This window comes from Salminus brasiliensis, chromosome 18, assembly GCF_030463535.1.
Source record: "Salminus brasiliensis chromosome 18, fSalBra1.hap2, whole genome shotgun sequence".
NCBI classification, from domain to species: Eukaryota; Metazoa; Chordata; class Actinopteri; order Characiformes; family Bryconidae; genus Salminus; species Salminus brasiliensis.
The window spans coordinates 17945475-17961002 of record NC_132895.1 but is presented as its reverse complement, the minus strand read 5'-3'; the positions used below and the strand labels follow the sequence as shown (position 1 = coordinate 17961002).

The following is a 15528-nucleotide window of genomic DNA, read 5'->3' as shown; positions in this document are numbered from 1 at the left end:
GAAACTCCCACATAGGTTTACATGTTTATTTATTCTGTTGCTCCAGAATTCAGATTTGTCAGGTTGAAAAAAGCACTATACTAATACATTTGACTTGACTTGACTTGACCTGACCTAATAAGCTCATAACCAACTCTGAACATTGTCCTAAATCTGATTAAAAGCCATGTATGTTGTGCACATTTGCATAACTGGTTTTGATCTAGAATTGGGCAATATGGCAACATACCAGATCACAATACAAAAATACATTTTTACAATAAATAATACTACAATATTTTGACACACAGGCAAAATACACTAGTAGAAAATCTCTTTTTGCTGCACTACATCCAGTACAACAGGACATACGTTTTTTGTAATGAACCTTACATGTTGTTCAGTGTTCTTTAGATACTGACAATATACTAATATACTCAAAAGGCTTACTGTTTACCACAACCCCAAATTTTACACCAGTAACAACTGAATATCACCATATTGCCCAGCCCTACTTTGATCATAGACATTTTTACAGTGTGTCTTGTACAGTTCCACCTTACCACACAGAACAGACTTAGCCATTGATGGGTTTTAGAGCTTAGTTGTCTTGTTTCACATCCTATTAAAACACCACAACAAGCTAATGCTAGGACATTCTAAAACTGTCAGCTGCCTCTTGACCCCACATTCTGCTGGTGAATTGCTTATAATTGTTTATATTGGACTGTTTCGATCACTTCCATCCTAACATGACCTTTCACCATTAAAACAGACTGTTACCTTTTCATGATTCTAGGGAAGCCATATCCAAAATGCAGTAGATGAATCCTGGTGGAAACCTTGAGGTTAGCTGATTGATGTGGTTCAGTTAGCCCCCACTAGTGGCTTAAAGGTGAAAGTGTACAGACAAACCAGGCACTTTGGTATGCACTGCATGAGCGGGAGGGTCAACAGGCATGCAACCTTTAACATCTGAGAGAAAGTAGCTTATAGGTGATATTGAAGTGTTTCTGAATGTGTCCCAATTCTGACAAATCAGTTCATTGTAATCAATAATTAACAAAGCAATGTTATATAAAGATACATGTGAAATGTATTATGCATTACATAATATTTTAAATGGTGAATTTTTAATAGAAAAATGCAAATGCAGTTTGGTCTGTCTGCATACCTCAGTCTTATAGCAGTGGAGTTTTAAGTTCCTGACCACACAGAATGCCTTCTCATTTAGTTGCCTGCAGTGCATGTTTGACACTGCTAATGTTCTTTTTAGTAGCGTTGTGTTTGTATTTTCTGTACACTTCATACAAGTCATAATTCATGTGCCCTCACTGCACCAATCAATACCCTAATGTTGTACCAGCAGCAAGATATGCAAGTCAACAAATGCATTATTGCTGTCATTTCCTTGTTTCTGCTTCTTTCTCTTTTCAGCCACAAAAACAGAGCAAATGCAGATGCAGTGAAAAAAAAAGAAGAAAATTCCATCTGTGGTGTCAGAGGTGAACGTCTTGGCTGTGTTGATTGTACTCTGTGCTGATAGCAGGTTTTCCAGCAGCAGGAGAGAGGCTGCTTGCTGCTGACATTCACAAGACATGCCTTTCAAATATCACGGCCTTTGGGACGGGTCAGGAGTGGCTATTAATGTCTTGGCCTACTTGAAAGTTTTAAACTCTAGCGCTTCTCCTGGTTTGGAGCGTCTGCAGCATCAATCGAGCAGCACTGTGCTGTGCTGTCCTGTGCTGTTGGGGGATGTAGTTTAACAGTGCTGTTACTGCTTTGGTTAGGAACGTGTGTGTGGGCACTGAATACCTTAAATGTAACAGGATGACCCCAAAATGAGGTCGTGCACAATGTGAACATGTGTCTGTGTGCACATTTGTATGTATGTGCTTGTATATGTGTGAATATCTGTAAATGCAAGTGTGCATGTGCATGTGTGGATGTGCATGTGTAGATGTGTGTAATGCAAATGTGCATATTTGTTCGTTTTTGTTCATATGAGTACATGTGTGAGAATATATGTGGGCATGTGTCTACATGCGTGAAGACATATGTCTATACATCTGTGCATGTATATATGTGTGTATAGTTCTACACCACAACTTTGGGTACCTCTTGTCAAATTACACACGTTTTTTTATTTAAAACAAAACAACAGTACAACATAATCTCTGAAAAAAAATTAATGCACAGCTGTTGAACATAATAATACATAATAATTGTTGCATGAACAAACGTGTGGACACTACAATGTCAGTGCTTAGTATTGAAGCCCCTTTTAGCAGACGCCAGCGCTTACAAGTGTTACAAGTTTGCAAGTGAAATCTAGGAATCTTTCTATTCTTGTTTTTGTCATTTTCCCCTCACCCTTTCTTGCAAGACACTTTTAGTTCTGTGGTATTCTTGGCCCAATATCTGTCTGAAGATCTACACACTTGAGGGCCATTGAAAAAGCATGGTAGATTTTGAAATGTCCTTAAGACACTTAAGTCTTGTTGTATAAGCCACCCTTCTTTCAGCTTCCATACCCAAAAGTGACTGTGTCATGTTCACCAATTTTTTTTTTTTTTGATTCCATTTATTTTCCTGTGCACTGGTTCCTGTGCCACTGGCTGCCACACAACCTTAAAGTACAATGGATCCACAATAGACAAGGTGTTCTTGTCATCATATGGTGCTTCTTTTCTTTCCAAACAAATCTGGCTAGGGGTACCCAAACTTTTGCATACAACTGTATATATGTGTGTGTGTGAGTCTGCGTGCGTGTCTCTGTGTCACTAAATGTGTATGTGTATGCATCTTTATAATGGTCCAGATGCATCATCATTGCTACTGGATTCTGTAGAAATCCCATAAGTGGCCTGTTCCAATACACCCCTAATGAATATTAATGCAGCCAGGTTTAAAGCAGCACAGCCAGGGCGAGTCAGGAGGCGCTGCGGTGACAGTGATCTGCGAGCGGCTCAGCTTCCACTTTTGACTCCTGCACCATAGGACACACACTCGGATCTCGGGCACCATGTCTAAGCCTCTGTCAGACCAGGACAGGAAGAAACAGATTTCAGTGAGGGGGCTCGCTGGTGTTGAGAATGTTTCAGACCTGAAGACAAACTTTAACCGCCATCTCCACTTCACCCTGGTGAAGGACAGGAACGTGGCCACAAAGCGGGATTACTACTTCGCCCTCGCCAACACAGTCCGGGACCACTTGGTGGGCAGGTGGATCAGAACGCAACAGCACTACTATGAGAAGGACCCCAAAGTAAGTGCAGACCACCTGGGCTGAAGTCATGATCATGTTCTGATAATGTATAAAAGTTTGACATATGCTTTTAAACACGTGCACTAGCCTAAATACTCGTGATAATGCACTTCCACTGAACACTTGCTAATTCAGCAGAGTGAACCCACACTCACTTGACTGCCAGTGGGCATAAATTACATCAACACTGTGCACACTGTAGCCTTCCTCCTGACACTGGCCATTTATCAGGCCATTTGTTCTGGGGCAGAAGATGAACTTAATGCATCTGCAAAAGGGCAGGATAAGGTTTATCATCACTCAAAACTGAGTTTTTCCTGATTACATTTAATAGTCTTGTGGCAACAGGGATGATTATTCAGCAACATTTAATTCACTTCATGTTGTCAAGCAGTATGCTGTTTCATTTTACCACAGTTCTTTGAATGGCATGGAGAGGCAGATACGGAAAAAGTTCAGCCAGTCTATATTACTGTTGCCATACATCTATTTTATATATTTTGAATTCCTTCAGCATATTCATGGATGAAAGCATTCACTTTGTGCTCATCTAAAATGAATTCCATCAGTTTCACAGTGCTCTTTTCACGCCTAGTGGTTCTTCACAAGGCTGTTTCTGTACATTTGCAACATCCAACTAGCAAAGGATGCCTTTCTCCCCAGTCACATTTACTCATTTTATACACAAGAATGAATTATATGTTTGTATTTTCTTTAGTATTGAATACAGTCGAAATATTTACCAAAACTATTCATGTTTATGTAGTTATAATAAATCATTAAATGAAACTGACGTTTCTGCAATATATTTTCCTGCCAACATTGTGATAACATTAATCAGGGGCTGTAAGCAGCTAACAGGTATTTCTCTGGAAATTACCTGTTCATCTGCATTACAGAGCTATGAGAACAATTATAGTTACAAGGCTTACAAGATTTAAGAATGAGACACCCATAGGAATGACCATTACTCTTAGTAAAAGCACTGTTTAGCACCTTATAGCATTAACAGGTGTCACAGATCTTTCATCTCTGTGGCTACTTGTGCTCTCATTGGCCAGTAATGATGACAGGCTCAAACTCTCTGTTGTTGCTAAGGAGCGTGCCAGCAGAGCTTGTGTGGCAGCGGCGAATGATTTGTGTTCTTTTTTCTTTTTTTCGAAGCAGAAACAGGGCTGGTTTCACATGCATCAGAGCAGATATGTACCAGCCTTCAGCATCCTAGACTGGTGGAACTGTCAAAATGTAGAGGTCCAATGGACCATGAAAGCAAAATGAAATAAAGGAAGTATGGAAATCAGAAAAAGCACCTTTCTTTAAAAGGTTTTCCACACTCTTCAAAATAAAAGTTCAGATGGTTCCTTGAGTGACACCATAGAAGAACCCTTTTTGGGTCCATGAAGAACTAGGTTTGTAATAAAGAAGTGTAAGTGTGAAGAATCGTCACTTGATGTAAAGGCTGTTTACCAACCGAAGTTTCACTCACACTCACACTCACATCTCAAACAGTGACAAACAGTGTTCCTCCGGTCACTCAATGAACCATTTGAAACACCTTTATTTTAACAATAATAAAATCCTTGTATTTAAAAAAAACCTTTGATGCTCTTACTTTGCTAATATTGAAAGTATTTTCTTCTGTTGTACAGAAAAAGGGATCTTCAAAGTTTGTAATATATTAAGTCACTGTTGCACCATTAACACCACACCTAGGACATGTTCATAGTGAATTGATATCTACTATGAATTGTTTCAACTTTGAACCTCTAGTCATTTCAAGCCGTCATTTCTTTAAGTTTCTTTAATTCTCTAAATTTCTTTAAACGAAGCGTTTCTGCATGAGTGTGCAAACATTTAAGCTCCTGCATGTTATATTGATGCTGTTGTTCTTTTCACAGTGTAATATTAGCACTGTGTATTTTAGTCAGGTTATTAAAGAGAAATGAAACCTCAGTACAGTTCCAGTATCTCTGACCTTTCTCACTGCAGTTAAAGACCAAGGTCAGCAGCAGGTTAAATTATCTTTGACACAAAGGTCAAAAGTCATTCCCTCGACGAAAGGTCATTACATGAACCTATATGAAATGGAATCCAGACTGGTATTAAAAAGCATTAGAATGGTATGTGTAGCCTCCCTAAAATATGTCTAAGAAAGCAAAGAGAATGTATATTGTAGCCTGTGTGTCTATATACAGTATATTTAAGTCATAGCACATTGTAGATGCACTGTACCTCTGCATGCATTTAGCATGATCATAGTTCCAGTGGTGCTCTTTGACCATCTCTAGTGACAACTGGACCGTTACCCAATACTTTGCTAGAATCTCAGGCAACTTTCTGTTGGTTCCAAAGCACTGTCCTCAGTCTGGAGCCTTACAGTAAAGTCCTGTCTAGCTGAGCACAGTACAATTTAAGTTCTAAATAAACACAGAGTTGCCCAGTTGCCTTAAGGGCCATGTTTGCCTGTTCACCTGAAATAAAAGCTATATGGCACAAAAGACTGCCATCAGTAGATCTCTGCCCCAAGTCAAGTTTTCTCTTCCTATGACAGTGCATCAGCCTTACACACAGACTACATAACCTTTGCTAGTGACCTCAGGGGTGGTTATTTTTACTAGAGTCAAAATGCCAGTGTTACATAACACCAGTGACCTTCCTCTCCCTCCACCTCCTGTCTGCATCAGACCCTTCAACATATTTTTTCACCTCTGCTCTTGCTTGTTTATACTGACCTCCAATAGCATCGGCAAAAAAAACCTTCTACAACAAGGATGGGCCAACATGCTGGACCATGTTAGTTCACTAGAGAAAGGGGACAGGGAATAAAAATAGTACTTGGTCTAGTTCTAAAATAGCCTTCAGTCTGAAGGCGCTTCACTGTGAGCAGGATCTCAAGAACGACATGTACAAACCACCGCTGCACAACTGTGAGATATATCACATTACAGTACCAGGCTGTCAAAGCATGCACTGCTGGAAATGGCAAATTGTCAGATTTAACTGTATTAGCCTACACATAATGCATGCAAAACAAAGAAATATAATATTTCTGTATGTCTGACATGCAGTAGTAGTTGATATATTCATACTCCAAATGTATGGTTACAACTGAACTGCTTTATGCACAGATGTGTATGTCTACATATCAAGGAATTGGCCTAAAGAAGGCCTAAACAGCTGCTCATTCTTGCAGTTATCTAATTTGCCAATCATGTGGCTGCAGTGCAATGAATACAATCATTTAGATGCAGACCAGCAGCTTCAGGAAATGTTCACATTAACCATCAGAATGGGGAAAAATTTTCAGAACAACAGTCTCTAGAGTCTATAACAGCAGAAGACTTGTCAGGGTCCACTTATGCAAGTCAAATAGAAAAGCTGATGATGCAGTTGGCACTAGTTAACCAGAAGTGGGCAGCTGAATACTGGAAATGTAGCCAGGTTTGATGAATCTCACTTTCTGCTGAGGTGCTCATATGGTCACAATTTGGCACCAACAGCACCAACAACCCAACCTGCTATGTGGCAATGGTCCAGGCTGGTGGGGGTGTTGTAATGGTGTAGGAAATGTTTTGAGGCACACTGTGGGCCTGTTAATACTATGGCATCATCCCTTGAGTGCCACAGCCTATTTGATTAGTGTTGCTGACCATCTGCATCCCTTCACGGCCACAATTTACCCATCTCCTAATTGGTACCTCAGCATGATAATGCTGATAATAATAATGTCACAAAGCAAAAGCTGTCTCAAACTGCTTTCAGCTATGCCAAGACTCTAACATGTCTCTTGAAAGCTGTTGTGTGTCTCTCTCCTTCTCCAGCGCGTGTACTATCTCTCCCTGGAGTTTTACATGGGCCGAACTCTGCAGAACACCATGGTGAACTTGGCCTTGGAGAACGCTTGTGATGAGGCAATGTACCAGGTGCCTGATCCACACTTCCATCTCACAATTCCAAACTCCAAACCAAAAAGTTTTAAACCATTTAAATATAGATAGAAATATAAATATATATAAATATAAATAGAGCATCACAGCAAATGTAACACTCAGATGGTTTCGCCAGTTCATTATACTGAAACCAGTGACATAACAGTGGTCTTGTGCTTCATAGCTGGGTCTAGACATGGAGGAGCTGGAGGACATTGAGGAGGACGCTGGACTGGGGAATGGAGGCCTGGGCCGTCTTGCTGGTATATAACATGCTTTTCCTTTGCACTCTATGCATTTTTTGTCTCAGTTATTAAATAAACTACACAAAGGACTCCAGCAAATCCACTGATATAATCATAACCATAAAATATTATGGGCCAATTTTAAAGACAGTGATTAAGTTAAGGACAAGCACCAATGACTGCATAATTTCTTAATTAGGATTAATCTGTCTCTTGAAAACAGGGCCCAAAGTTAAACACGCTATCTGTAGTAAGCTGTTTTCTTTTTCCCTTGTTCTCTCACTCGCCTTCATCTTCTTACTTCACCCTCTCCCCCTTTCACCTCACTTTCATCATTGCCAGCTTGCTTCCTGGATTCCATGGCTAGTCTTGGTTTGGCTGCCTATGGCTATGGCATTCGCTATGAGTTTGGCATCTTCAACCAGAAAATTGTTAATGGCTGGCAGGTAAGTCACATGCCTGTCCTTTCGAAAGGGATATTTCATCAATAGGCAACAGTTTATTTCTTTGGCGTCTTAACCATGTCCATAACTAACAGGTGGAAGAAGCAGATGATTGGCTGCGCTATGGTAACCCATGGGAGAAAGCCCGTCCCGAATACATGCGCCCTGTTCACTTCTATGGCAGGACAGAGCATCACCCAGATGGAGTCAAATGGGTAGATACTCAGGTAAAGTGCACACTGTATGCATGTGTACAGTATGCGTGTCTAGGGGCTCATAGACATTAAGTGTGGTAATGTGTTGACTCGTTTGTGTTGACAGGTAGTCTTGGCCCTGCCATTTGACACTCCTGTGCCTGGCTACAGAAACAACATTGTGAACACTATGAGGCTGTGGTCTGCCAAGGCGCCATGCGAGTTCAACCTGAAAGACTGTGAGTCACACGTGCATACACTGCCTTTCCAAAGTTTGTGAACACCAAGCTTTTCAAACTGGTTTTAATCTGAATGCAGCATCTCAGAAAGAATATGAGTCATGACCCAGTTCTGCCCTATACTTATTGCTTTCATCCAAGCATGGTGACGAAAATCAGCTACAGCTGGCTACAGTTGGGTCAGTTTTGGCCGACAACACACTTGCCACTGCTATAACTGAGCCATATTTGGACTCGGTGGCAGCAATCCATTGTGTTTAATGTACTAAACTCCAAATGTTTTAATCTCTTATTGTAATGTCAGCAATCGTCCAGCCCTCAAACCTTTCAGCTTTCGGGGAAAATGATTTTGCCCTGTGCTTTTAATATCGGCTTAGAAAAGGAAACTCCACATAAATACTTTATAAAAGAAGTCCATGAAACTTAGAGCTACAAAATATATAAGTAATATATCACTAACTAGTAAGTAGCTTTCTATGTTTTTAATCAAAGTTTGGACATGTCCATGTGCATACAACCACACACATGCACTCTTCTGCCTTGAAAAGATACAGGATTAAACATCTCATTTTGGTTCCTTCTCTTCTCAGTCAACATTGGTGGCTACATCCAGGCTGTCCTGGACAGGAACCTGGCTGAAAACATCTCGAGAGTGCTGTATCCCAATGACAACGTCAGTAAACCCCCTATTCTGTTTTCATTCACTGTATTAGCTGTGTTCTTAGTTTCAGTATCAGATCAAATACAGGATACATACAATATAGCATGGACAGTTAAGTAAATGACAGTAAATGTGCCATTACAGTTAAGTTATGGCACATTTATATCTGGTTGCTTTTTACTTAATTTGCTAAATTTTAAATAACCAGAAATGGTCAATCTCCAAATGTCTGCGCACAACTATATCAAAATATTTTATTTTTGCTAAAATGTTCTGGGCTTGGTTTTAGGGCATTTAAGCAAACAGTCAGTTAAGACATGTTTGGTATTTAAAGTTTGCTTCTTTAGTTTTGCACTGGAGTTTCAAGGCTAATGAATCTAACAAGTGGAACCTAAAGTGGATGCTTACACCCTCTAATTAGCCTTGCAAGCTGCAAACTGCCGGCATAATCATCCCACACTTGCCTTAAATTGCTTTGTGCTGTTGACAAAAGAACAGCACATTGCTAAATACAGTGAAACATCTTTAAGCCTGTATTTTGTTAATTTTTTTATAGATAACAGAATGTTGTACATTGCCAGAAACCACATATGCAAGTCTATTTGAGGTTACTTAACAGTTTGCTGCGCTGTGAGGTGAAAATGGCGTTCTTTGGGTCTCCTAACTCCAGCACAAAACTGAAGAAGCAAACTTGTCTTTTCTGATGGATTGCACTTGGTGTACATAGAACATTGTATAACTTTGATTTTGCACCAAGCTATTTTTTAAAATCTCACTATGCCTCTGTGCAGTTCTTTGAGGGGAAGGAGCTGCGTCTGAAGCAGGAGTATTTCGTGGTGGCCGCTACGCTCCAAGACATCATCCGCCGCTTCAAGGCCTCCAAGTTCGGCTCGAGGGAGATTGTTCGGACTGACTTCGCCTTCCTCCCTGACAAGGTGCGTCTGATGCCACTGTTCATCACATTCAAGTCAAGGGTATTAACATAGAGTTTATCCTGCTTTTGGTGGAGTAACTGTCTCTACTGTCCAGGGAAGGCTTTCTACTAGATTTTGATGAGCCTTGATGTGAGGATTTGATTGCATTCAGCGACAAGAATGTTACTGAGGTCAAGAGGTTGAATGATCACCACCCCACCTCATCCCCAACTCCCCAGTTGATCCCAAAAATATAGGATGGAGCTGTTTTACAGCCTTTTCAGCCTTCTTAATTACTTCTCTACAGGGACTAGACAAGCTGTGCTGTGTGTATTTGCACATCTGTATCAGCAATGGGTGTAAGTAGCCGAATGCATTCATTAGAAAGGGTGTCCACAAATATTTGGACATATGGTGTATCAGCTGATACATACACATGGTTCCTATATATTTACCATTTAAACATGTCATGCTTTTCCTGACTCTCATTTGTAGTTTTTTAAGGTATATGAATTGTATCTGAGTATGAATAGCTGGATGTTTATCATTTAAAATTCAACTGGTAACATGTATGTTACATCCTGACTATACAGGGACAACAGGGATTTAGTTATTCTCTTGTTAAGGTGGAGTCTCAGTTTCAGAGTCTGGTTTTCATTTGACAACACTTTACACAGTAGGTTTACTTCCCTGTTTTTTTCCAGTAAACACACACACACACACACACACACACACACACACACACACACACACTCACACTTAAGTCTCCACATTATTGTTGTGCTATGGTCATCTTTGTTGTGGTATTGCATTTGGCAAGTTATCCACCATGCTCAGGTAACGTTAATAAGATGTAATGGAGAAGGAGGTGTTGGAACAGTTACATTTTGTTCCACCTTAAATAGTTCAGCAGTTAACCTGTAAACCTTACAGTTAACAAAACCTTAGAGTTCACAAAAACACATCACTCTCACAAAGTGAAACTACCAGATTTTAAAGCTATGTTCAAGCTAGTAAACTGTTTATACTGCCTGTACCCCCTGCGTATTCATACTAAATGCAACATCTCAATTTAAAATAGAACTGAAATCAGCAGAACCAATATGTGGTGTATGATGCATATCCATTCTGAAGCAAGCTAAAGTAAAAAAAAATCTACTGCCTCATATCTGCCAGTTGAGCCACATTTATCTCTTTTCTGCCCCCAGGTGGCCATCCAACTGAATGACACCCACCCTGCCCTTGCTATTCCTGAGCTGATGAGGGTGCTGGTTGATGATGAGAAGCTGTCATGGGAGAAGGTGTCATTTCTTTTTAGCTCACTTCACAAAGCGTTAATCATGTCTAAAAGCATATACAATGACCTCTGAAGTGCTAAGCTTTGCACCACCACGGGACACGACACACTATTCTGAGCAGTTCTTCTGTTGTAGGAAACCCCATCATGAGGTGTACTTTAAAACATGTTGACGTATCTGGTGGCATGTCAGTGAAGGATGTTTACATGAGCATTTACTTCTGGTTCTAGGCCTGGGATATCACTGTCAAAACCTGCGCTTACACTAATCACACAGTGCTGCCCGAGGCTCTGGAGCGCTGGCCTATCGACCTGTTCCAGAACCTGCTGCCACGTCACCTCGAGATCATCTTTGAGATCAATCGTCGCCATCTGGAGGTCAGACACATAAACACACCATATTGGGTTCTGAATAGTGTTACAATAACTCACTTAGTTATTGTGAAATGTAAGAGTTTTGGGCCCACATAGTTGTGTAAACTCCCATTTAGGGAGTTTAATGTTTTCTATGTTGGCCCATGCAGCGTGTGGCTTCCCTGTTCCCTGGGGACAATGACCGTCTGCGCCGCATGTCCCTAATTGAAGAGGGAGGAGTGAAGAGAGTGAACATGGCCCACTTATGCATTGTCGGCGCCCACGCAGTCAATGGTGTAGCACGCATTCACTCAGACATCCTCAAAGCTACCGTGTATGTATCATTCAGACATCACATCTGATGTACTGCTCGCCTTCACAGCTTCCTTCATTCAGGTCATGTTATGTGTTAACAGGTTTAAGGATTTCTATGAGATGGACCCACACAAATTCCAGAATAAAACGAATGGCATCACCCCCAGACGCTGGCTGGTCATGTGCAACCCTGGCCTGGCTGAAGTCATCGCAGAGGTCAGTTCTTAACTTAGCTGGCTAAAGCTAAATTCAGTGTTTAGTAATCCTGGTTGAGAAGCATGTATTTCACAATTCTGTAGTGATCTTCCTGCTCTAATGCACTTCTGATGCATATGCGTGGTGAGATTCCAGGAAACACGGATTTAATTTAACGATAATGTCTAAAAATAAAGGTGCTAATTAGGGTTCTTTGGAACAAACCTTTCAATAGATGTTTTTAATGAATGGTCCTTTGAAGAGCCATTTTTTTGTAGATAGAATTTTCAGAACCTCTACTAGAGGTGGTCATGATCGCTGATAATCCCAAAAGTATGTCTGCCCTGTAAGCTAAAAAACACCTTTATTTTTGATATACATATCTAAATGTTTTATAGCTTAATATTTATTATTCATAAAGTTAAATAAAAGTTTTAGTATCTAGTGGAATTGTCCATCCCTTACTTCTTTGAATGTAAAGTCATATGCCAGTTAAACAATATCAACTGAAGGTTGAACCAAAGGTCCAAGCTAGAAACCCTTTAGTAACCCATTTGTAAGAGTGCCCTGAGTTAGAATTACAAAGTCTGTTAATTGTATATTGTCATTTTCTATTAATTTTTCTTTATCTCAGTCTTACAGCTCTATGTGATTGTGTGTCTTAGAAAATCGGAGAGGACTTCATCAGAGACCTGGACCAGCTGAAGAAACTACTGAATTTTGTTAATGATGAGGCTTTCATTCGTGGTATTGCCAAAGTCAAACAGGTAAGAAAAACACAGAGCATTTCTCTCATTGATTCTAACTTTAGCAGGTATAAGGTTTCCACTGTCCAGTGCCTTCAAATCTAGGATGTACATTAATATTTAATCAAGGATTCTTTATATCGTATCACAGCATGGTGTGCTTTTCCTAAGGCTGAGCGTTGACCTCTAAGATGTTCACTCTTGTTGTAGGAGAACAAACTGAAGTTTGCCACACATCTGGAAGAGCACTATAAGGTGAAGATCAATCCCAACTCAATGTTTGACATCCAGGTCAAGAGAATCCATGAGTACAAGAGACAACTGCTCAACTGCTTGCACATTATCACGTTCTATAACCGTGAGTGCTCCATTTCTTTTTGAGCCCTCTCTTATTCATTTTCCTCCACATCTTCCACCAGTCCATTATGCATCTCCCATTCATGCCTCATCCTTATATGTGGGATATCAATTTTGTGTGTGCTTTAGGCATCAAGAAGGAGCCTAACAAACAGTGGACTCCCAGAACCATCATGATTGGTGGAAAGGTATGCTTACTTTAGAGCTTAAATGTGTGGTGGACACACTTGTTCATTGTATAACTTTACAGAAGGTTAGTTTGTCCTACCTTGGTCATGTTCTTGCTGTTGTAGGCCGCCCCAGGCTACCACACTGCTAAGATGATCATTCGTCTGATCACTGCTATTGGCGAAGTGGTGAACAATGACCCAGTGGTGGGCGATCGCCTCAAAGTCATCTTCCTGGAGAACTACAGAGTCACCCTGGCTGAAAAAGGTGCCTTATTTCCCACAATCCACCATGTGCTGTGTTTTCTCATCCTTTTTACCCTTTCTAAACTCAGACAGGCATTTCCAATCTATAATTTCTTCTTCATCCTGCAGCTGTTCCTGCTGCAGACCTTTCTGAGCAGATCTCTACAGCTGGTACAGAGGCTTCCGGGACAGGCAACATGAAGTTCATGTTGAATGGTGCTCTGACCATTGGCACCATGGATGGAGCCAATGTGGAGATGGCGGAGGAGGCCGGAGAGAACAACATCTTCATCTTTGGCATGAGAGTGGAGGATGTGGAAGCCATGGACAAGAAAGGGTGAGAGAAGTAAACATGGAGATACGAGAACTTTTTATCAGTCTTAATGGGAATAGGATGGGTTTGGAGACTCCCAGGTTCTCCAACATTTCCCTAGTTCAATACAGAACCCTGACAACTTGAAGAACCATGTAAATACATAAATGACAAAATAGTTCCTCCCTATGAAAGAAAACCTGTCGCATATGGTAAATAGGTCTGTACAACCCAATGTCCAAATTGAACTTATCATACCTGTCTTAAAACTATATCTCTTTAGAAACAGGAAACATTAACTATTAATTAAATATTGTAATATTTTCTAATTTACTTTTAATACTAATAATACTCATTTACTTTTAAATGTTAAAAAATATATAGTATTTATTGATTTGTGAGTAAATGTTCTCTTAATGGCAATGGTGAAGAACATATACCGTATATTGTAAGATAAGCGATGTTGGATGGAGGCTTTCCAGCAGTATCATTGAAGATCTCTGGTTTGGTTATAATGTGTGTGGATTAGTGTCTTAACGGGGTGTTAGGTGAACGTTTCCAGATTACTTTTGAGTACCTTAAGCAAAGAGTTCAGATTAAAGATGTAAAGATAAACTGATCCTCCACAGATATAATGCCTCTGAGTACTACAACCGTATTCCAGAGCTGAAGCAGGCCATGGACCAGATCGCGGGTGGTTTCTTCAGTCCCAAGCAACCTGACCTCTTCAAGGACATTGTCAATATGCTAATGCACCATGACAGGTACAGACTACACATTCGTATGCTTTCACACACATGCTCAGCACGTAGCTCATATTACTGTCTTTCAAACAGGCTCATTTACATAGTTGCTTCAGCACATCCTTGAGCATGAGAGCAGTCATTTGTACCCATGTCTGCTCTTTCTGTGACCAAACCCCAAACAGGTTTAAAGTCTTTGCAGATTATGAAGACTACATCAAATGCCAAGAGAAAGTCAGTGCTCTTTACAAGGTGAGTGACATTACTCAGGGTAGACTTGCCAGTACTGAATCTTTCATTACTTTAACAAATGCTTTAACAAATCTCTTTCTCAATTCTAAACTGTCTTTAAACAGAAACCCAAGGAATGGACCAAGAAGGTGATCTACAACATCGCTGGTTCCGGCAAGTTCTCCAGTGACCGTACCATTGCTCAATATGCTCGTGAGATTTGGGGTGTGGAACCCAGTCTGGAGAAGATTGCAGCTCCTGATGACCTAAAATAAATCACACAGCCCAATCGAGCCCAAATCCTGAGCCAACAATACATGAATAGTTAGGAGAAGTTTAGTTCTGAATAAATCTTCTAAATGAATTCAGCACGGAATACTTCTCTGTATTTGTCTGATAACCTTCAATTGCAGTCAAACATGGTCACACCTCATCTCTTAGCTCCCACCATGCTGACAAAAGCTGTCTGTCAATCTTCAATCTGTCATCAAACTCTTGTCTAAGATCAATGAGTTAAAAGGCCTTCATCAATGTTCAACTCATGTGCCTTATCCTCGACACATTGCGTTACATGGTGGTACCGGAATGGTGTGCGTTGACAATGTCATTTCTGCTGTGTCAGTACATACTGGGTTTCACAGTTTGTTCTGCTGTAAATGTGTATCTGGGATTTCTGTGTTTTATGAGAATGC

At 40.4% G+C, this 15528-nt stretch overlaps 1 protein-coding gene across 1 annotated transcript; it reads left to right on the top strand.

The window, feature by feature from the left end:
* The first annotated feature begins 3004 nt into the window (after positions 1 to 3004).
* On the top strand, positions 3005 to 15111 carry pygma (phosphorylase, glycogen, muscle A). The gene is made up of 20 exons (XM_072661458.1): positions 3005 to 3247; positions 7069 to 7170; positions 7361 to 7439; positions 7764 to 7867; positions 7960 to 8091; positions 8186 to 8297; positions 8888 to 8970; positions 9750 to 9893; positions 11081 to 11173; positions 11401 to 11547; positions 11694 to 11857; positions 11940 to 12054; positions 12699 to 12800; positions 12990 to 13137; positions 13266 to 13324; positions 13430 to 13571; positions 13679 to 13886; positions 14492 to 14626; positions 14791 to 14857; positions 14962 to 15111. The coding sequence occupies exons 1-20, from the start codon at positions 3005 to 3007 to the stop codon at positions 15109 to 15111; spliced, it is 2529 nt and encodes an 842-aa protein (XP_072517559.1).
* Positions 15112 to 15528: the final 417 nt, after the last annotated feature.